Raw genomic sequence first — 22397 nt, 5'->3', positions numbered from 1 at the left:
AGCACAGCATGATCTTCACCTTAGAGGAAGCGATATATACCCAAAGCTCACTTTCTCATCCCTTCACACACACACACACACACACACACACACACACACACACACACACACACACACACACACACACACAGCTATGGGAGTAGCGTTAAGCATTGCTAGGTCTGTTCCGCCCCTCAAGGAATTTGAAGAAAAATATGCTAACACAGAGATTCACTAGTGGTCACCTAGTGATTTTTTTATTTTTAATATTTGGACTACAGCCTACAGTGCTCAAGGGCCACTTTGTCATGTGGTATATGAGGGACTATTTGGTGCAAAGAATTGAACCTAGGACTCCCACATGAAAAGCATGAACCATCTAGAGCAATAATGCATTAGGTAGGGCACTTGCCTTGCATGTGCCTAACCTGGGTTTGGTCCCCAGGTCATACTCCCTGAGTATGACCCAAAACTAAAAAACAAAAAGAATAACATCAACTTAATCTATTAAGCTCCTTAATAGAAAATAAAGAACCAGAAAAAAATTATTATTTAATTTTGTGACTATACCCAGAAATGGACTACTCTTGGCTCTTACTCAGGAATTGACCCTGAAATATTCATTCAGAGGACTATGTGGTAGAGCGATGCAGTCCACTGAACTATCTCAAAACAAAGGATCAAAGGAGCCAGAGAAATAAATAGTAAAGTTGGTAGGGAATTTGCCTTGCATGGAGCTGACCCTAGGTTCAATCCCTGGTACTCTATATGGTCCCCAAGCTCATTAGGAGTGAGCCCTGAGCACCATTGGGTATGGTCCCAAACCCAAAAAATAAATAGTTTTTAAAGATATAAATCTGGGGGGCCGGGCGGTGGCGCTAAAGGTAAGGTGCCTGCCTTGCCAGCGCTAGCCTAGGATGGACCGCGGTTCGATCCCCCGGTGTCCCATATGGTCCCCCAAGCCAGGAGCAACTTCTGAGCGCATAGCCAGGAGTAACCCCTGAGCGTTACTGGGTGTGGCCCAAAAACCAAAAAAAAAAAAAAAAAAAAAAGATATAAACCTGGGGCCGGGCGGTGGCGCTGGAGGTAAGGTGCCTGCCTTGCCTGCTAGCCTAGGACGGACCGCGGTTCGATCCCCCGGCGTCCCATATGGTCCCCCAAGAAGCCAGGAGCAACTTCTGAGCGCATAGCCAGGAGTAACCCCTGAGCGTCACAGGGTGTGGCCCAAAAACCAAAAAAAAAAAAAAAAGATATAAATCTAAGGGCTAGAACATATTCTATCAATTCACAGTTGGTTGACCAGTGGGCCAGATAAGCTGTAAGTGGCCTCTGAGTACTGCTGAGATGTTTGCTTTCTTCCATCCTGAATAATATATTTTTTAATTTGATATAACAAAAATTCAGAATTTTCTGCTTTGTTGTGCTTTGGTAATGTTGGGAATTGAACCTCAGGCCTCACACATGCAAGACAAGTACTAAAAATTAGTAATTAATAATTTTGGTCAATCACTTTCTAAACAGACTTACTACATGTAAAAACCTTGGAAGCAAGGGCAGGAGAGATAGAATAGTGATGCCCTCAAGAGTGATCCCTGGGCCCGGAGAGATAGCACCTGTGCTTGCCTTGCAAGCAGCCGATCCAGGACCAAAGGTGGTTGGTTCGAATCCCGGTGTCCCATATGGTCTCCCGTGCCTGCCAGGAGCTATTTCTGAGCAGACAGCCAGAAGTAACCCCTGAGCACCGCCGGGTGTGGCCCAAAAACCAAAAAAAAAAAAAAAAAAAAGAGTGATCCCTAAAAAGATTTTAAAAAAAGAGTGATCCCTGGGCACAGAACCAGGAGTAAGCCCTAAGCCAGGGGTGGCGAACAGAATTTTTACCCTCACTCAAAATGGCAAAATGCAATATGTGTGTAATAGATTATTGTTAAAATTATATGCTTTTGTGTGAGTGTTTGTCTGTTTTGGCAGGTCACTGTGTGATGTGGCTCTCTGACTCTCACAGTTTAAAATTTTGGCTCTTTGTGTCGAACTTGTTCTCCACCCCTGCCCTAAGCACTGTCAGATGTGCCCCCCATCCTGTGTAAAAAAAAAAAAAAGAAAAGAAAAGTAAAGAAAAAAATAAAATAAATAAAAGTCAAAATCATGATGGAACTAAAAAAATAAAATAAGGTAAACTAAACATGGCCAGAGAGATAGTGGAGGGATAAAGTGTTTGCCTGAATGTATATGACCCCAGTTAAATCCCTGGCACACAATCATGGGCATTATCAGGAGTAGCCTTGAGCCATAGAGCCAAGAGTAAGTCCTGAAAACCAATGGATGTCATCCAAACTCTTTCCTTCCCAAAATAAAATAAAATAAACTTATTGTGTGTGTGTGTGCTGATGGAATTCTGGTTAAAGAAAGTTTTTAAGGGCCCGGAGAGATAGCACATGGCCTTGCAAGCAGCCAATCTAGGACCTAAAGTGGTTGGTTCGAATCCTGGTGTCCTATATGGTCCCCGGTGCCTGCCAGGAGCTATTTCTGAGCAGACAGCCAGGAGTAGCCCCTGAGCACCTCCAGGTGTGGCCCAAAAACCAAAAAAAAAAAAAAAAAAAAGAAAGTTTTTAAAAGAAGGCAATTTTTGCCGGGAAGGTGGCGCTAGAGGTAAGGTGTCTGCCTTGCAAGCGCTAGCGTAGGACAGACCGTGGTTCGAGGTTCGATCCCCCAGCATCCCATATGGTCCCCCCAAGCTAGGAGCGATTTCTGAGCTCATAGCCAGGAGTAATCCCTGAGTGTCAAACGGGTATGGCCCAAAAAACAAAACAAAAAAAAAAAAAAAAAGGCAATTTTTAAGAGTGGACTGGACAAAAGTTTATAGAATCAATTTTTATTTTCATACATGTGATAATGGTTTTCAGTATGATTAATTATTCTTGTCAAGAGATATATACATCCCCAACATACAAGCAATTAATATTTGATAAAGGGTCAAGAAATGCAAAATGGAGCAAGGAAAGCCTCGTCAACAAGTGGTGCTGGGACAACTGATCAGCCACATGCAAAAAAGCAAACTAAGACTTCCATCTAATACCTTGCACAAAGGTCAAATCCAAATGGATTAAAGACCTTGATATAAGATCCGGAACCACAAAGTATATAGAAGAACGCGTAGGAAAAACACTCCATGACGTGAGGAAACAGCACTGTCCAAATAAGTGGAAGGAGAGATAAACATATGGGTCTATATTAAGCTGAGAAGCTTCTGTACCTCAAAGGAAATAGTAATGAGGATACAAAGGCCACCCACGGAATGGGAGAAACTATTCACCCAATACCTGTCAGATAAGGGGCTAGTATCTAAGATATACAAGGTACTGACAGAACTTACAAGAAAAAAAAAACATTTAACCCCATTAAAAATTGAGGAGAAAAGAGGCCGGAGAGATAGCACAGTATGGCCTTGCACATGACCAACCCAGGATTACCTGGGTTTGATTCCTGGTGTCCCATATGGTCCCCTGACCCTGCCAGGAGTGATTTCTGAGTGCAGAGCCAGGAGTAACCCCTGAACACTGCCAGATGTGGCCCCAAAACAAAACAAAAAAACTGGGAAGAAATGAACAGACAATTCCTCAAAGTAAGACTACAGATGGCCAAAATACACATGAAAAATACTCCACATCATCAGGGAGATGCAAATCAGAAACAACAATGAGGTACCATCTCACACCACAAAGACTGGCACACATCACAAAGAACAAGAACAATTAGTACTGGGGATGTGGAGAGAAAGGAACTCTCAGTGCTGGTGGGAATACCATCTAGTCCAGCCTTTATAAAAAAACAATATGAAGATTCCTCAAAAGACTGGAAATTGAGGTGCCGGAGAGATAGAATGAAGGTAAGGCATTTGCCTTTCATGCAGAAGGTCGGTGGTTCGAATCCCAAGCGTCCCATATAGTCCCCCGTACCTGCCATTTCTGAGCATAGAGCATAGAGCCAGGAGTAACCCCTGAGCATTGCCAGGTATGACCTCCCCCACCCCAAAAACAAAACAAAACAAAACAAAAACAAAAACAAAAAAAACAACCTGGAAATTGAGCTTCCATATGATCCAGCTATACTACTCCTAGGGATATACCCTAGGAACACAAAAACACAATGCAAAAATGCCTTCCTCACACCTATGTTCATTGCAGCACTATTTACAATAGCCAAATCTGGAAACAACCCAGATGCCCAACAACAGATGAGTGGCTAAAGAAACTATGTTACATATACCAATGGAATACTATGCAGTTGTCAGAAAAAAAATGAAGTGATGAAATTTTCCTATATATGGATGGACATGAAAACTATTATGCTGAGTGAAATAAGTCAGAGGAGAGATATAGACACAGAAAAGTCTCACTCAGCTAGGGGATTTAAAAAAAGAAAAGACATTATTTTAATAATACACAGAGACAATAGAGATGTGGGGTGGAAGGACTGGTCCACAGCTTACCACAAGAGTGGTGAGTGCAGTTAGAGAAATAACTACAGTAACAACTATCATGACAATGGTAGAGAGTGAGATAAATAGAAATTGAATACAGGCAGGGGGTGGGGGAAGAGGGAGATGGGAGGCATTGGTGGTGGGAATGCTGTAATGGTGAAGGGAGGTGTTCTTTCTATAACTGAAAACCATGTTTGCAATCATAGTGCTTAAATAAAGATATTAATTTAAGGGCCTGGAGAGATAGCACAGCGGCGTTTGCCTTGCAAGCTGCCGATCCAGGACCAAAGGTGGTTGGTTCCAATCCCGGTGTCCCATATGGTCCCCCATGCCTGCCAGGAGCTATTTCTGAGCAGACAGCCAGAAGTAACCCCTGAGCACCGCCGGGTGTGACCCAAAAACCAAAAAAAGATATTAATTTAAAAAAAGGAAAGGCTATATTGCATATAAAAAAGAGAGAGATGTAGAATCCTTTACTAAGATCCAAAAGAAAATTATGTCTACCAACTCTTCCCAGGTAGTCTAGTCTGGTCCTGACTGATACTTCTGTATCAATCTCTGAATGGGTGGAGGCAAATTCTTTCTGCATGAAGCCACTGCAGCCCAGCACCACACCCTCCACCCTCCAACAGAAATGGTCCACTTCTGAACTCAAATAATATAAACCAAACTACAGGTTGAAAATTCTGGGGTATTCATGGAATGAAGGCCAGCCAAGTTCCCCCCAATACCCCAAACCCTGCTACCAGATAACCCAGCAGCCACTACCCAAACCTGCCATCTTCTGAGCAGAAAAACAGCCGAGCTCCTCTACTAAACTCCAAAAGAAAATGATGTCTACTGACTTTCGCAAGTAGTCTGGTCCAGAATGAAAACACTGAGGCCTTCTCATAATAGATGGGACAGATTCCTCTTTCTGCATGAACACCACATGATCACATAGCATCTCATTTCCACACACTATACACTCCCAACAGAAACATCACAACTCCACAACTAAACTTTATTAAACTTCCATGTCAACAAGTTTATTCCAAAGCTAATAATCCTGGGCCACATGACATCTCAAAATTTCATAATAGTGGGGGCCAGAGCAATAGGCAGCAGTCAAGCATTTGCTTTGTATGTGTCTGACCCAAAACAGACCTGGGTTTGATTCCCAGCATCCCATATGGTCCCCCAAGCCTGGAGCAATTTCTGAGCGCAGAGCCAGGAATAACCCCTGAGTGTCACTGGGTGTGGCCCCAAAACCAAAAACCAGAAAAATTTATAATAGTGTCAGCACAGTAAGATCACAGCAAACCTGATCACAGCAAACCTGATGGGAAAGTTACATGCAACATCACCAAGTTCAGTGAGTCTTAATAATAACACAGAAGGCTCAACTATCTAGTTGACAGTTGATACCACTATCTAGTAATGTGAGACAGTACAGTCTTACAAGAATAAGACTTAGCCTTCAACAGGGGCATTTTTAGCTGAGAAGCAAAAATTAGAGCCTGCCAGAAATTTGACCGTCTAAGTTAAAGAAAAACAGCGGGTAGGGGGTTTGCCTTGCATAGGACTGACCTGGGTTTGATCCTCAGCATCCCATATGGTCCCCCCCAGCCTACTAGGAATAATTTCTGTGCACAAAGCGAGGAATAACCAGGGAGTGCTGATGGGTGTGGTCCAAAAACCAAAAAATTAAAAAACAGGCATGGTCAAGTTTGGTAACGGAAGGGAACATGCTTGAAAGCATGATGTATGTCACACGCTTGTCAGGATGCTCTAATTGCTACATTTGCTTCTGTACTTCTGATTTGCTTCAGATTAGGTAGGAATGTGGGTTTGTCTTCCCCAGACTGTGTAAAGGAAAGTAGATACTGTGTGTAGAAAAACTGCTTGGGGTCTCAGTCTCTTTCACTAGAATGTTCTCATTACTGAGCTCCAATAAAAGTTCTTTACTTTTGTGCTCACTTCGGCAGCACATATACTAAAAAGTTATTTACTTTCACTTATTCCTGTTTCTGGAGAATCTATGTTGAGTGACAGCCTAACAGTAGATCTTTAGACAAGGACTTTAGAAACATCATTGATAGATATAACAATTATATAAAACTGACCCTTATTGATCAAAGTTTGGGTAATTCCATTTGCCTTTGTATTGTAACAAACAACACAAAGTAAATTTATTTATATTTACAAGGGGACAGGCTAGGGTGGTGAGTGGAAAACTGGTGGAAGGAAGTTCACACCGATGGTGGGATTGGTGTTTGAGCATTTAGTGTCTAAAACAACTGTATTATGAACAACTTGGTAAATCACATTGCCATAATAAAAAATATGATAGATGTAGTTAAGTATTTGAGATTAAGTGCCATGATATCTATAACTTTCTTTGTTTTTTAATTACTTTTGTTATTTTTGTTATGTTTTGCTTTTGTTTGGGCCCACACCAGAGAGTGCTCAGGGATTATTTCTGCGATCAGGGTTTTGTGCTCAGGGATCATTGCTGGTGGGATGTCAGGGATCTAATTTGGGTTGTCTGTGTGCATGGCAAAAGCCTGACCTATTATACTATTGCTCCAGCCTAATATCTACAATTTTCAGATAGACTGACAATAAGAAAATACTATGACAAATATTGACATTCTTAAAGGTTAAAATGAAAGTCATAAAAGCCCTTGTTTTACTATTTCATTAATTTCTCTGAACATAGAAATATTTTACTTACAAGGTAGAGAAGACATAAACAGATGTCCTTCATGCTGGATTCATACATAAGGAACATTCCACAGAGCAATTTGGGAAGAAGAAGGGGACAATCTGGACTTGCTATGAGTAACACAGTGTCTCTGTTTCTCTGGTGAGAAGTTCTATTGATTATGTCTGATTTATCCAGAGAGATCTATGATAGGTCTGGGAGCTGCATGTGTGTAAAATCTGAGAACTGAAAGACATCCCCCTACTACTACTACTCAGTCACAAGGTTTTAGAATGGAAAGGAGCATTAGGAATGACCTAACACAACCCTGTAAATGGATGCTCTGAGATAAGCCTTGTCCAAGGGCAGACAAGTAACACAACATCCTGCTTTTTCTTCTTTTTATTTTTGGGGTTACGTGAGAAGGATAAGGTTGGGCTCATACTCAGAAGGCTCATGGCTTACTTTTGGTTCTGCACTCAAGAATTGTTAGTTTAATATAAATAGAGGGACTGTTCAGATGTGTGTTGAGAAGGTGATAGTGAGGCCTTTCTCAGCTCGGCCTGGCAGTTCTGAAGGTTGCAAGGTGAGGGCGGAGAGATTCACAGAGCAGTCAGATGAAGTTCCAGGAGCCAGCCAGCTTTATTTCACAGTGCTAACCGCCATGTACATTTTTTTTTTAAATATGGAACGCTTCACGAATTTGCGTGTCATCCTTGCGCAGGGGCCATGCTAATCTTCTCTGTATCGTTCCAATTTTAGTGTATGTGCTGCCGAAGCGAGCACCGGCCATGTACATGCAAACCCTTTTCCTAGCAGCTCCTTCTCTGCTCCTTCTCTGGCTCTCTCTTTCAGCTATAGCAATTTTCTGTTGGTATTTTCCCCTCCCCCTCAGGGAGGGGCTTGAATTTGGATTTCAATAAATGAAAGGCAAGAGAGCTTAGCTTGGGGCTGTCATCTAGACTTGTGTTTCCCTTTGTTGGAGCGACTGGCTTGTGGGTGAACAACTTGCAGTGTAAATTTTCTTGCCTGCTATTTCCTAAGAAAAAAAAAGAAAGAAAGAAAGAAAGAAAAAGAAAGAAAGAAAGAAAGAAAGAAAGAAAGAAAGAAAGAAAGAAAGAAAGAAAGAAAGAAAGAAAGAAAGAAAGAAAGAGAGAGAGAGAGAGAGAGAGAGAGAGAGAGAGAGAAGGTGAAAAGGTGTGAAGAAAATAATAAATATAAGTAAGAACTGGAAAATAGCAAACAGAAGAAAAAACTAGGCACCCTCCCTAACTTGCACTTCCTAAGAGAATTAAGCCAAGCCCTAAGCTTCTCTAAGTTCCTAAAGAAAGCTCCCGGCTAAGCACTCTAACTTCCCTAATTTACACTTTAATTAAGTGCCTTAAGAAAGATCCCAACTAAGCTAATTCCTTAAAGTGCCTTAATTTACACTTCATTCAAGCTCACTGGGAACCTTTCCACTTTTCCCTTTCCTCCACTCCCCCACTCCCTGGCTCCCCTTCCTTTCCCTGGGAACCTTTCCACTCCCCCACTCCCTAGCTCCCCTTCCTTTCCCTGGGAACCTTCCCACTCCCCCACTCCCTAACTCCCCTTCCTTTGAACTAACCACCACAATTCGCGGAAGACCCTCATTTTAAATTAGACATATGCCGTCAGGGGAAGAACAAAGATACGCACATGACCCCAGGGGCAAACACTGCCCCATCTGTTACACAGGGAAAACAAAATGCCTCTTTCCTGGGCTCTGACGCATAACTTCTTTTGTGGCGGGAGATAAGGAGAAATGCCTCCTTCCTGGCAGGTGTGTTCCCATGATATGTATAGACTTTTTACCCTATAAAAGCTTTGCTGAATGCTAAAGGGGGGCCGAATCTTCTCTACTCGGTCCTGAGTTATGAGATTCGGTCTCCAGCATGCTGAGATATTAAAATCCCTCGTGTTATTACAGCAAGTCTGGTCTTCGAGTCTCTTTGGGTACGCGCATATCCTGAGCCTGGAGCGGACTTCCCCTGCGGGGGAGTTCTTTCATTTGGGGGCTCGGCCGGGAGATTTGCGACCACCCAGAGACCCCAGACCCACTTGGAGGTGAGCTCTTGTGTCTGTGTCTGTGTCTACTTAGTCTGGGTTCGTTTGCTTCTGGCTGTACTTTTCTCTGAGGTTTGGCGCGATCGCAGTTTCGGCTTTACGGACGCTCAGCAAGTCTGAGGTTTCGTGGATAAAGACAGACGTGTCCGGGTGTCCACCGTCCGATCACCCTGGGAGACGTCCCGGGAGGAAGCGGGGACGACCAGGGACGCCTGGTGTACCCCCCTGGTCTGGAGAGTCGCGAGGAGAATAGCTTCCTCATTGAACTAGGCTGGCGGCGGAGGCCCCTGCCATCCGACTCTTTGAAGTGCCTTTGGGCAACGCGGGAACGGCGCTTGTTCTGGGTCATTTGTCTCTTGATTGTAACTTCTGTGTCAGTTTTCCTTGAAATTAGGACTAAGATGGGACAGACCGTGACGACTCCTTTGACTCTAACCCTTAACCACTGGACTGACGTAAAAGCTAGGGCTCACAATCTGTCTGTCGGGGTACGGAAGGGCCCCTGGCAGACCTTCTGCACCTCTGAATGGCCAACCTTTGGAGTCGGCTGGCCGCCAGAAGGTGTCTTTAACCTCTCTCTTATTTCCGCAGTAAGAAAGGTCATTTTTCAGTCTGAAGGGGGACACCCGGACCAAATACCCTACATTCTCGTCTGGCAGGACCTCGTCCAGAATCCACCAGTGTGGGTCAAGCCCTGGATATTTGGCCGCCCTGAGCCAACTTCCACTATAATGGCAGTAGCCTCAGACCCCGAGCCCAACTTGCCTGTTCCCCCCCGACCTTCAGCTCCCCCGCCCCTCTACCCTGAGATAGACAATGATCTTCTTCTTGACTTCTCCCCCCCCTCCGTACTCCCAACCTCAATCCTCTCCCCAGCCGGCACAACCTAACGTGCCACACGTCGCTGTGGGGCAACCCCCGGCGGCCGGTCCACGCGAACCGGGACCAGCAGGGGGAACCCGGAGCCGGAAGGGCCGCAGTCCAGAAACTGTTCGCCCCTCCGAGTCACGGTCTCTTGCCCTCCCCCTTCGGGCAATGGGGCCCCCGCCAGGAGATGACCAGCTTCCCCCTTTACAGTACTGGCCTTTTTCCTCGGCAGATCTATATAATTGAAAGACTATGCACCCCACCTTTTCAGATAATCCCTCTGCCCTGACGGGACTCCTCGAGTCTCTCATGTTTTCGCATCAGCCCACCTGGGACGACTGTCAACAACTGCTCCAGGTCCTCTTCACGACAGAGGAAAGAGAAAGAGTCCTCCTAGAAGCCAGGAAAAACGTCCCGGGGGCCGATGGGACTCCCACTAATCTCCCTAACCTCATAGATGAAGGGTTTCCACTGACCAGGCCAACCTGGGACTTCAATACCGCAGAAGGTAGGGAGCGCCTCACCGTCTACCGCCGGGCTCTCATTGCTGGTCTAAGAGGGGCTGCAAGACGCCCCACGAATCTGGCTAAGGTAAGAGAGGTTGTCCAAGGTCCAGTTGAACCGCCCTCGGTTTTCCTGGAACGCCTAATGGAAGCTTATAGGAGGTACACTCCTTTTGATCCAGCTTCAGAGGGACAACAGGCGGCCATAGCAATGGCCTTTATTGGGCAGTCAGCCACAAATATAAAATGTAAGCTACAGAGGCTAGAGGGACTTCAAAATTATTCGTTGCGAGACTTAGTGAAGGAGGCAGAAAAAGTGTTCCACAAGAGAAAAACAGAGGAAGAGAAAAAGGAAAGAGAAAAGAAAGAGATAGAGGACAGAGAGAACCGGCGTGATCGCCGACAAGAGAAAAATTTAACTAGAATTTTGGCTGCAGTAGTAGGGGATAGTATAGCAGAAAAAAAAAGAAGCAGGCAAACAGGGCACCTGGGCGACAGGGCAAGAAGAACCCCGAGAGGACAAGATCGTCCATTCGATAGAGATCAGTGTGCCCATTGTAAAGAAAAAGGACTTGACCGTCCACTCGAAAAAGATCAGTGTGCCCATTGTAAAGAAAAAGGACACTGGGCAAGGGAGTGCCCGAAAAAGCAACTCAGGAGGAACAAGGTCCTGGCTCTCGATGATTAGGGGGGACGGGGCTCGGTCCCCCTCCCCGAGCCCAGGGTAATGCTTCCAGTAGAGGGGACTCCCATCAACTTCCTGGTGGACACGGGAGCTGAACATTCGGTATTGACCAGGCCCCTAGGAAAATTAGGAACAAAAGAAACCATGGTTGTGGGGGCCACGGGCAGCAAATTCTACCATTGGACTACAAAAAAAAAATTGGACGTTGGGAGGGGCCGAGTAACTCACTCCTTCCTGGTCATCCCTGAGTGCCCTGCGCCCCTCCTGGGAAGAGATTTGCTGACCAAATTAAAGGCACAAATTCAGTTTACCCCTGAGGGACCTGAAGTAACTTTGGGGGAAGCTCCTGTGACTTGTCTGGTAGTCGGACTTGAGGAGAAATACCGCCTCCATGAAACAAAGCCTGGAGAAGTAGTTGCTTCAGAATGGCTTACCCAATTCCCTGAGGTCTGGGCTGAACAGGCAGGAATTGGCAAGGCTAAACAAGTACCCCCGATAGTGGTAGAGCTGAAGGCGCATGCCTCACCTATCTCGGTGAGACAATATCCCATGAGTAAAGAAGCAAAAGAAGGCATCCGTCCCCACATCCAGAGGCTGATACAGCAAGGAGTTCTAGTACCCTGCCGATCTCCCTGAAACACGCCTTTGCTGCCGGTGAAAAAACCTGGCACTGGGAACTACCGACCAGTACAAGACTTAAGAAAGGTTAATAAAAGGGCCCAGGATTTGCATCCCACTGTGCCTAACCCTTACAATCTACTGAGTTCCCTCCCACCGGAGCGAGTTTGGTACACAGTGCTAGATTTAAAAGACGCTTTTTTCTGTCTCCAATTACACCCCAGCAGCCAACTAATGTTTGCTTTTGAGTGGAGAGATCCGGAAGGGGGACACACTGGACAACTGACATGGACTAGATTGCCCCAGGGTTTTAAAAACTCCCCCACACTATTCGACGAGGCACTCCATAGGGACCTGGCCCCCTTCAGGGCTCGGAACCCCCAAGTCTCCCTTCTTCAGTATGTTAATGACCTCCTGCTGGCAGCATCCACCAAGGAAGCGTGTGAAGAAGGAACCAGAGAACTCCTAAAAGAATTGGGTGAGTTAGGGTACCGGGTGTCGGCCAAGAAAGCTCAGTTGTGCCGCAACGAAGTAACATACCTGGGGTATGTCCTGAAAGACGGCAAGAGGTGGCTCACAGAAGCCAGGAAAAAGACAGTAGTTACCATTCCTGTCCCCAAGACTCCACGGCAGGTACGGGAATTTCTGGGGACAGCCGGTTTCTGTAGACTTTGGATACCTGGGTTTGCCTCCCTAGCCGCTCCCCTGTATCCACTTACACGGGATCAAGCTCCCTTTGCTTGGACACAGGAGTGTCAAGAAGCCTTTGAAAAAATTAAAACTGCTCTACTCACAGCACCAGCCCTGGCCCTGCCGGATCTAACCAAACCTTTTACCCTGTATGTGAACGAACGTGCGGGAGTGGCTCGGGGAGTGCTAACCCAAGCCCTGGGACCTTGGAAAAGACCAGTAGCCTACTTGTCAAAAAAACTCGACCCAGTGGCAAGCGGCTGGCCGTCATGTCTGAGGGTAATCGCAGCGGTGGCTCTCCTGGTAAAAGACGCTGACAAACTTACTCTGGGCCAGCATGTAGTTATAGTCGCTCCCCATGCATTAAAAAGTATAGTCAGGCAGCCTCCTGACCGTTGGTTGACCAACGCCCGAATAACTCACTACCAAAGTCTCTTGCTAAACGACCGTATAACGTTCGGACCGCCTGCTATTCTTAACCCCGCCTCCCTGCTCCCGGAGACAGACGGATCCCAGCCGGTACACTCATGCACAGACATTTTAGCTGAGGAAACTGGAACCCAGAGAGACCTGACAAATCTGCCCTGGCATGGGGCGCCGAATTGGTACACAAATGGTAGTAGCTTCATCATGGATGGAAAAAGAAAAGCCGGAGCAGCCATAGTGGATGGGAAGCAAGTAATATGGGCCAGCAGCCTTCCTGAGGGGACTTCGGCACAAAAAGCTGAATTACAAGCTTTAACAAAAGCCCTTGAGCTGGCAGAAGGAAAAGTTATTAACATCTACACCAACAGCAGATACGCGTTTTCCACCGCTCACATTCACAGCGCGATCTACAAACAAAGAGGACTCCTCACGGCTGCAGGAAAGGAAATTAAGAACAAGGAAGAAATCCTTGCTCTCTTGGAAGCCATACACCTGCCGAAAAAGGTAGCTATTATTCATTGTCCTGGACATCAAAAAGGAATGGACCCCGTGGCAGCAAGGAACAGAATGGCAGATCACACTGCTAAGAAAGCCGCACAAGAAACTGTCTCCTGTGCCTTATGTGAGCAACGAAAGAAACCCCAACCAAAAGAAGATAATTTCAGTCTAAACTACACACCAATAGACTGTGAGGAAATTGAACGCCTAAAGGAAAAAGGATTATCCAGCGGATTTGACTGCCATGGGATCGCAAAAACTAAAGACAACAAAATCATTTTGCCTCATAAAAAAGGTGAATACTATGTAAAAAGTATCCATCACCTAACACATTTAGGAAAAAAGAAATTGTGCGAACTAGTAAAAGCCTCCAATTATCACGTACTCCGACTACGAACTATAACAGAACAAGTAACCCAGTCCTGTAAAGCCTGTGTTCTAACAAATGCCCACCACCCGCTCGTAGAACCAGGAAAACGGCTGCGGGGAGACAGACCAGGAGTCTTCTGGGAAGTAGATTTCACAGAAATCGTTCCTGGTAGGTATGGCAATAAATATCTTCTAGTCTTCATAAACACCTTCTCCGGATGGGTTGAAGCTTTCCCCACAAAGTCTGAAACTGCCCAGGTGGTCACGAAAAAAATTCTGGAAGAAATTTTGCCCCGGTTCGGGATACCCAAGGTAATCGGCTCCGACAACGGGCCCGCGTTTGTCGCCCAGGTAAGTCAGGGACTGGCCAAACAGCTGGGGACCAATTGGAAATTGCATTGCGCTTATAAACCCCAGAGTTCAGGGCAGGTAGAGAAAATGAATAGAACTCTAAAAGAGACCCTCACTAAATTGGCTATTGAGACCGGCGGGAAGGACTGGTTGGGCCTCCTTCCCTTTGCGCTCCTCAGAGCCCGAAACACACCCGGACGTTTCGGGCTCACTCCCTATGAGATCCTTTTTGGGGGACCTCCCCCCTTGACCAGACCAGACGGAGTATTAGACCCCGCCTTAGATTCCCACTCACCCTCTGCTTTGTTTATCCACCTTAAGGCTCTAGAGGCTGTCCGCACCCAGATCTGGGACCAGATTAAAGAAGCCTATTCACCTGGGACTCCTGCGGTGCCACACGGAATCCAAGTCGGTGATCTGGTCCTTGTTAGACGTCATCGAGTGGGAACCCTCGAGCCCAGGTGGAAGGAACCCTACTTAGTACTGTTAACCACCCCAACAGCTGTGAAAGTAGACGGAATTGCTGCCTGGATCCACGCGTCACACACAAAAAAAGCTCCTGCTGAAAAGCTTAAGGATGAATGGAAAGTGGAAGCAACTGATAATCCTCTTAAACTTCGCCTGCGCCGTCGCCTCTGCCCAGAGCGGTAACCCCCACGCTCCTATGACACTGACCTGGAAAGTCATTTCCCAGGCTGAAGACACTGTGTGGAGCATTTCCAAGGTGGCCCCCCCGTATACTTGGTGGCCACCACTGCGCCCCGAGGTTTGCGCCCTCATTGCTGGTGTAGAGGCATGGGACATCCCGGAAGAGTCACCTGAAACGGTTCCCCAGGAAAAAGTCGTCTTTCAAAAACGAGCCCTCTCACAGGGAGTGTACACTAGGGGCCAGTACGTAGCCGACCTGCCAGGGTGCAGTTCCTTGGCAAAGCAGAGAAAGTTACGGCAGGCATCGTTCTATGTTTGCCCCAGGGAAAAACAGTCTAAGAGGGAAGGTCGCCGATGTGGGGGGATAGAAAGTTTCTTTTGTAAAGCATGGGGATGTGAAACCTCTGGCACTGCCTATTGGAACCCCTCTTCCAGCTGGGACCTCATTACAGTAGTTAAAGGTAGTAAAGGTAACACCCTAAACATCACTTTCACGCAAAAAGGGAGGGAGGAAAAAGGCGGCTGGATAAAAGGAAAACAGTGGGGCCTGAGATTTTACGTTTCTGGAACCGATCCGGGGTTCACATTCAAACTCAGACTGAAAATTCAAAATCCTCCCTCTCAGCCAATAGGGCCCAACCCCGTCCTAACGGACACCCAGCCTTTACCCAAGCCTAGGCCAACACTAGTCCCTGTTACTCCTGCTTCCTCACAGCCCCTAAACTCGGACCCAACAACCCAGACTCATGAATCTAAAGACGCCCCTGCCCCCCCAGGGATGGAAAACCGCCTTTTAAACTTAATAAAAGGAGCCTTCTTGGTACTCAACCGAACCAATTCTGATATCACCCAATCTTGCTGGCTCTGTTACGCCTCAAGCCCCCCCTACTATAAAGGAATTGCCCAAAATAGAACCTTTAACGAAAGCAAAAGTTCCTCTGTATGTGCCTGGGGAGGGAGCAGAAAGCTAACCTTAGCTGCCGTGTCTGGGCAGGGCCTCTGTTTAGGTACCGTTCCCCCTGATAGAAAGCACCTCTGCAGCTCAACCCTACAATCATCCTTTACACGGGGGCGATACCTCGTTCCCCCTCCAGACACGGTTTGGGCCTGTAACACGGGACTCACCCCATGCATCTCCACCAGCGTGTTCAACAATCTCCAGGATTACTGTATTTTAGTCCAGCTAGTCCCTAGACTCTTGTACCATGATAGCGAGTCTTTTGTGAATGAGTTTAACAGAAGAGCTCGCTGAAAAAGGGAACCTGTAACTATTACACTGGCAGTCCTTCTAGGCTTGGGGGTCGCAGCAGGAATTGGGACTGGGACCTCCGCCCTAGTCCAAATGCCCCACTACTATACTGAACTGCGTGCTGCAATGAATGCAGACTTAGAAATAATAGAGCAATCCATCACTAAGCTCGAAGAGTCTCTCACATCCCTATCAGAGGTAGTCCTCCAGAATAAAAGGGGTCTGAATATCTTGTTTTTAAAAGAAGGAGGAATGTGTGCAGCCTTGAAGGAAGAATGTTGTTTTTATGCAGACCACTCCGGAGTCGTCAGAGACTCCATGGCAAAGTTAAGAGAAAAATTAGACAAACGCAAACTGGAAAGGGATTCTCATCAGGGCTGGTTTGAGGAATGGTTTAACAGATCCCCTTGGTTTACAACTCTTATCTCCACTCTAACAGGACCCCTAATAATCCTATTCTTCCTGCTTACTTTCGGTCCCTGCATTTTAAATAAGTTAGTTAGTTTTGTGAAACAAAGAATAAATACAGTCCATGTAATGGTTCTCAAACAGCAATATCAGCAGAATGAAGGGATGCTCTAAGATTAGAGCTATGTGCAAAAAAAAAAGTGGGGGATGAAAAGGTGTGAAGAAAATAATAAATATAAGTAAGAACTGGAAAATAGCAAACAGAAGAAAAAACTAGGCACCCTCCCTAACTTGCACTTCCTAAGAGAATTAAGCCAAGCCCTAAGCTTCTCTAAGTTCCTAAAGAAAGCTCCCGGCTAAGCACTCTAACTTCCCTAATTTACACTTTAATTAAGTGCCTTAAGAAAGATCCCAACTAAGCTAATTCCTTAAAGTGCCTTAATTTACACTTCATTCAAGCTCACTGGGAACCTTTCCACTTTTCCCTTTCCTCCACTCCCCCACTCCCTGGCTCCCCTTCCTTTCCCTGGGAACCTTTCCACTCCCCCACTCCCTAGCTCCCCTTCCTTTCCCTGGGAACCTTCCCACTCCCCCACTCCCTAACTCCCCTTCCTTTGAACTAACCACCACAATTCGCGGAAGACCCTCATTTTAAATTAGACATATGCCGTCAGGGGAAGAACAAAGATACGCACATGACCCCAGGGGCAAACACTGCCCCATCTGTTACACAGGGAAAACAAAATGCCTCTTTCCTGGGCTCTGACGCATAACTTCTTTTGTGGCGGGAGATAAGGAGAAATGCCTCCTTCCTGGCAGGTGTGTTCCCATGATATGTATAGACTTTTTACCCTATAAAAGCTTTGCTGAATGCTAAAGGGGGGCCGAATCTTCTCTACTCGGTCCTGAGTTATGAGATTCGGTCTCCAGCATGCTGAGATATTAAAATCCCTCGTGTTATTACAGCAAGTCTGGTCTTCGAGTCTCTTTGGGTACGCGCATATCCTGAGCCTGGAGCGGACTTCCCCTGCGGGGGAGTTCTTTCAAAGGAAGGAAGGAAGGAAGGAAGGGAAGAAAGGGAGGGAAGGAAGGAAGGGAAGGGAGGGAAGGAAGGGAGGGAAGGAAGGGCGGAAGGGAAGGGAGGAATGGAAGGGAAGGGAAGGAGGGAAGGAAGGGAGGGAGGGAAGGAAGGGAGGGAAGGGAAGGAAAAAGGGAAAAGGAAAAAGGGGAAAGGAAAGGAAAGGAAAGGAAAGGAGAGGAGAGGAGAGGGGAGGGGAGGGGAGGGGAGGGGAGAGGAGAGGAGAGGAGAGGAGAGGAGGGGAGGGGAGGGGAGGGGAGAGGAGGGGAGGGGAGAGGAGGGGAGGGGAGGGGAGGGGAGGGGAGGGGAGAGGAGAGGAGAGGAGGGGAGGGGAGAGGAGGGGAGGGGATGGGAGGGGAGAGGAGGGGAGAGGAGGGGAGGGGAGGGGAGGGGAGAGGAGAGGAGAGGAGGGGAGGGGAGAGGAGGGGAGGGGATGGGAGGGGAGAGGAGGGGAGAGGAGGGGAGGGGGAGGGGAGGGGAGAGGAGAGGAGGGGAGAGGGGAGGGGAGGGGAGAGGAGGGGAGGGGAGGGGAGGGGAGAGGAGAGGAGGGGAGAGGGGAGGGGAGGGGAGGGGAGAGGAGAGGAGGGGAGAGGAGAGGGGAGGAGAGGGGAGGAGAGGGGAGGGGAGAGGGGAGGGGAGGGGAGGGGAGAGGAGGGGAGGGGAGGGGAGGGGAGAGGAGAGGGGAGGGGAGGGGAGGGGAGGGGAGAGGAGGGGAGGAAAAGGAAAAGGGAAAGAGGAAAGAGGAAAGAGGAAAGAGGAAAGGAAGCAAAGCTAATGCTCAAGGCAATGCTCAAGGGACCACATGGAGTGCAGAGGGTTATCATCATGTAAGGCAAATGGTTGTACTATCTCTCCAGCACACCCTCCACTGTTTTTTTTAAAGGAACAGCCATATCTACTCAGTTGTTTGATCTCTTGAAGTTTTCATAAACTGAACAAACAAACACATATCCTTTTGCAAGCCCCAGAGCACTGCCTGGCCTGCTCCCCTGCCAGCAATTCCTTTACTAACAGTCTCTCCAACTCACCCATGAGAGGCCATGCTCATTCCTGGCTTGCCACGGGGTCTTTTTGGGATTCTTCAGAAAGAGCCAGAAAACCTTGGCTCTGCTGTTCCCTTTCATAGAGATCTTCCTGCAAATAGAGCTCGTGTTAATAATCTGTCTCTTCTTCAAGCTCTCCTGTCTAATATTGCAACTTCCTCCAACACATCTCCAAAACAAACCGAGACCTTCTGCTTATCTTTCCCTATCTTCTAACACCCTAACTGTTTCAGTTATTGTCACTTTTCACCATTGGCAAATACATTTCATAGGTCAGAGGTCTTTGCTTTATGTGCTCATCGATCCTAGAACAATGCCTGGCACTGAGAGGAAGCTTAATATGTTTGCCAAACAGATATTATCTCTCTGCAAATCAGGATTCAAGGGTAACTTTTAATGTTTTTGTGAGGGGAGTCACACCCAATAGTACTCTTGCGCTGTTCCCAGCTTGGTTCTTTTTTTTGTTTGTTTGTTTTTTGGGCCACACCCGGCGATGCTCAGAGGTTACTCCTGACTGTCTGCTCAGAAATAGCTCCTGGCAGGCACGGGGTACCATATGGAACACCGGGATTCGAACCTACCACCTTTGGTCCTGGATTAGCTGCTTGCAAGGCAAACGCCGCTGTGCTATCTCTCCGGGCCCCCAGCTTGGTTCTTAGTGACCTCTCCTAGCAGTGTTTGGGGACCATATAGTGCTAGGGAACAAAAGGCCTCTTCCATGTGGTGCTGTAGACAGAATCACATTTAGCATGTGCAAGGCAAGTGTATATACATCTTTTGGGGCCACTGCTAGCAATCAGAGCTTACTTCTGACTTTGTGCTCAGAGATCACCCCTGGCAGTGCTTTGGGGGACCATATGCGTTGCCATGGATTGAAATGCAATCACCACATTGCAAGGAAAGTCCTTTACCTGCTGTACATCTCATCACCCACAGTTAGATCCATTTATCTGTTTATATGTAGATAGATAAAGAATAAAAGTTTTACTGAGAGAAAATGCTAAATCTAAGGAGAATATACTATTCTCTAGAGATATAGAGGAAGAGAGAAAAATGCAAAGGAAACCATGCCCCAAAGAAGGACAAGGGCAATCCTAGGATGGAGAATGATAAAACAAGAATGCCAGATTGCAGCCAGCACTGAGATTCAGGTATCCCCCGAGTAACACGCCTGTTTTATAGCTATTTCACAGCTTAGGCTTGAACTTTGAATATTTGTTTGATATTATTACTTTGTCTTTTTTGTTTGATATTATTACTTTTCCAACTGTGTCAAGGCTTACTCTTGGCTCTGCAATCATGAACCACTTCTGGCAGTGTCTGGACAACCAATATGGGGTACTTTTATTCTGTGTCCCTTGGGCTTGAACTTCGGGTTGGCTGAAACCCATGAGTGGCCACAACCAGGAAATAGCCTCTTGCACAATGTCAGATATGACCACTCTCCACAGGGAGCCAGCTTAACCACATCTTTTCCCATCTAAGGATTTACATGTTGCTCTTCTCTTGTAGTCAGTTCCTAAATATTTAATATCAGAGTACCTTCTTAATAGGGTGTTGATTTACTGCATCACAGGTGTAATTAAGGGGCGACAGTCTAGTACTAGACTAAAGTTCCAAAGCTAAGCTTTCAGAGCAAAGCATTTCAGAAACCCAAGGGCAGCAGTTGGCAAGAACATTTCTGGGTTGTTTTTTTGTTTTTTTTGTTTTTTTGTTTTGGTTTTTGGGGCCACACCCATTTGATGCTCAGGGGTTACTCCTGGCTAAGGAGCTCAGAAACTGCCCCTGGCTTGGGGGGACCATATGGGACGCCGGGGGATCGAACCGTGGTCCTTCCTTGGCTAGCCCTTGCAAGGCAGACACCGTACCTCTAGTGCCACCTCACCGGCCCCAGCAAGAACATTTTCATACAAGCCTTAACTTGCAGTTGAATTTTTTCCTAAGTGCCCCACCTTTGCTTTGGGCCACTATTGTTATTTTATTTTGTTGATAGACCGCACCCAGCAGTATTACAGCTCAGGGATGACTCCTGCACTCAAGAATCACTCCTGGAGGGTTCAGGACACGTATGAATGCAGGGGATAGAAACTGGATTAGCCCATTGCAAGGCAAGCACCCAACACAAAGTACTATTTCTTGGCCCTTGGGCCTACTGGGTTTCACCTTGTTCTGAGTGTGTGAGTGAAATAAATATGAACCCAGAGGAGACTCATTTGTGTTGTGGGAGTGGAAAAACCACAGGGGTCACAATCAGTGACCTGTAGCTTCAAAACTTCAATAAAGATACTGAGTTCCCTATTACTTCTGGAGCCAGGTCCATACCCATTTATAAGTGTGGGTGTTTATTGCAAAAACTCATAGAAATGAGTGTATTTTTACACTCTGAAAGGAAGTGTGGTCACAGAGACACACCGTGTTTTGCTAATAACTTTCCATTGGGAACAAGCCAGTATTGTCTTATGGAGACCTCAGGTTGTAGCCCAACAAATGAACTGATACAAGGTTTTTGAAAAACTTCCTGCAAAATGTGGCCAGAATTTCTTCCCTGTTCTCTACATGATTCACATCTGGGTCTTTTTGACAATGTTTCCCAAGCCACAAAATCCTTCTTTTCCTGTTGGCTAATCTCATTGGGGGGGTAGAAGGGGGGAGGGTAATAAGATTATTGGCATAGCTATTGGCCTAAATTTACAAGGATATACCATAATCTCTGCTCATATGCTTCTAGATGCCCAGGCATAAGGAAGAAAAGAGTTAATGAGTTTGTTTTAATAATAAAAAAATCTCATATTGTTAACTTTTGCCATCATTTACCGAAGTTTTCAAATAACAACTGGTTTTGGTTGGTTCGTTTGTTCAGCTTGATTTTGATTTTCAGTTTCTTGGCCATATGTGGTGATGCTCAGGGATCGCTCCTGGCAGTGCTCAGAAGATTGTATGCAGCGCCAGTAGATCACATGCAAAGTAAGCACTTTAACCCTTGTACTATCTCTCTGGCCACTGCACTATAGAATATGATTAACACTGGAGAAAATAAAAGTTGCATAAGCATTGCTTCTAAGCTAAGGAATGTATGTTAAGCATAGTAAAATAAAAAAAAGGGACATTATGGTCTGGAGTGGTAGCACAATGGTAAGGCGTTAGTCTTACATGTGGCTGACCCAGGACAAACCTGGGTTCAATCCTCGGCATCCCATATGTCCCCCAAGCCTTCTAGGAGCGATTTCTGAGTGCAGAGCTAAGAGTAACCCCTGAGAGCTTTCAGGTGTGGCCCAAAAACAAAAAGAAAAGAAAAGAAAAAGGAACATTATATAAGATGTAGTCTAAAGAGGCAATTACAGAGTGTACTGTATTCTGGGTATACAAGAATTATTTTTTTAATAGAACATACCAGGGATACAAATTCTAGAATTGGGAGCATTAACAAAGATAAATACCCATAATGTCACTACCTCAGTACCTTCTCTTGAAGGGGCTCTTAAAGCCAAACATAGCTCCCTACCAGGTACACTAGAAAGCCAAACACTACCTTGTGTGCTTTGCAACTAAGGAAAGCATGTTAGCTGCAATCCAGAGTTAAATGAAGCGATGAAAGTTGGAGCAATGCTCACATTTAACTACCTACTGTTTGTTTTAAGGAATATTGGGTTTTTTTTGGGGGAGAAGGGGAGGGGAGGGTCACACCCAGCGGCACTCGGGTTACTCCTGGCTCTGCACTCAAAAGTTGCTCCTGGCTG

The 22397-nt window shown here is 46.4% G+C and overlaps 1 protein-coding gene and 1 non-coding gene across 2 annotated transcripts; one reads left to right on the top strand and one right to left on the bottom strand.

Annotated features, from left to right (window-relative positions):
• Positions 1-7821: 7821 nt before the first annotated feature.
• Positions 7822-7928, bottom strand: LOC126012904 (U6 spliceosomal RNA). Its single transcript, XR_007497248.1, has one exon. It is a non-coding gene; the product is annotated as a U6 spliceosomal RNA (small nuclear RNA).
• A 1700-nt stretch (positions 7929-9628) lies between these two features.
• On the top strand, positions 9629-14885 carry LOC126011856 (uncharacterized). Its single transcript, XM_049775624.1, is given in 3 exon segments — positions 9629-10066; positions 10068-11088; positions 11167-14885. Coding segments are annotated over 3 exon segments (5178 nt in total).
• The last annotated feature ends 7512 nt before the right edge of the window (positions 14886-22397 follow it).

Source organism: Suncus etruscus, chromosome 6 (assembly GCF_024139225.1).
Source record: "Suncus etruscus isolate mSunEtr1 chromosome 6, mSunEtr1.pri.cur, whole genome shotgun sequence".
Classification (NCBI taxonomy): Eukaryota; Metazoa; Chordata; class Mammalia; order Eulipotyphla; family Soricidae; genus Suncus; species Suncus etruscus.
This window is presented reverse-complemented; position numbering and strand designations above follow the sequence as displayed.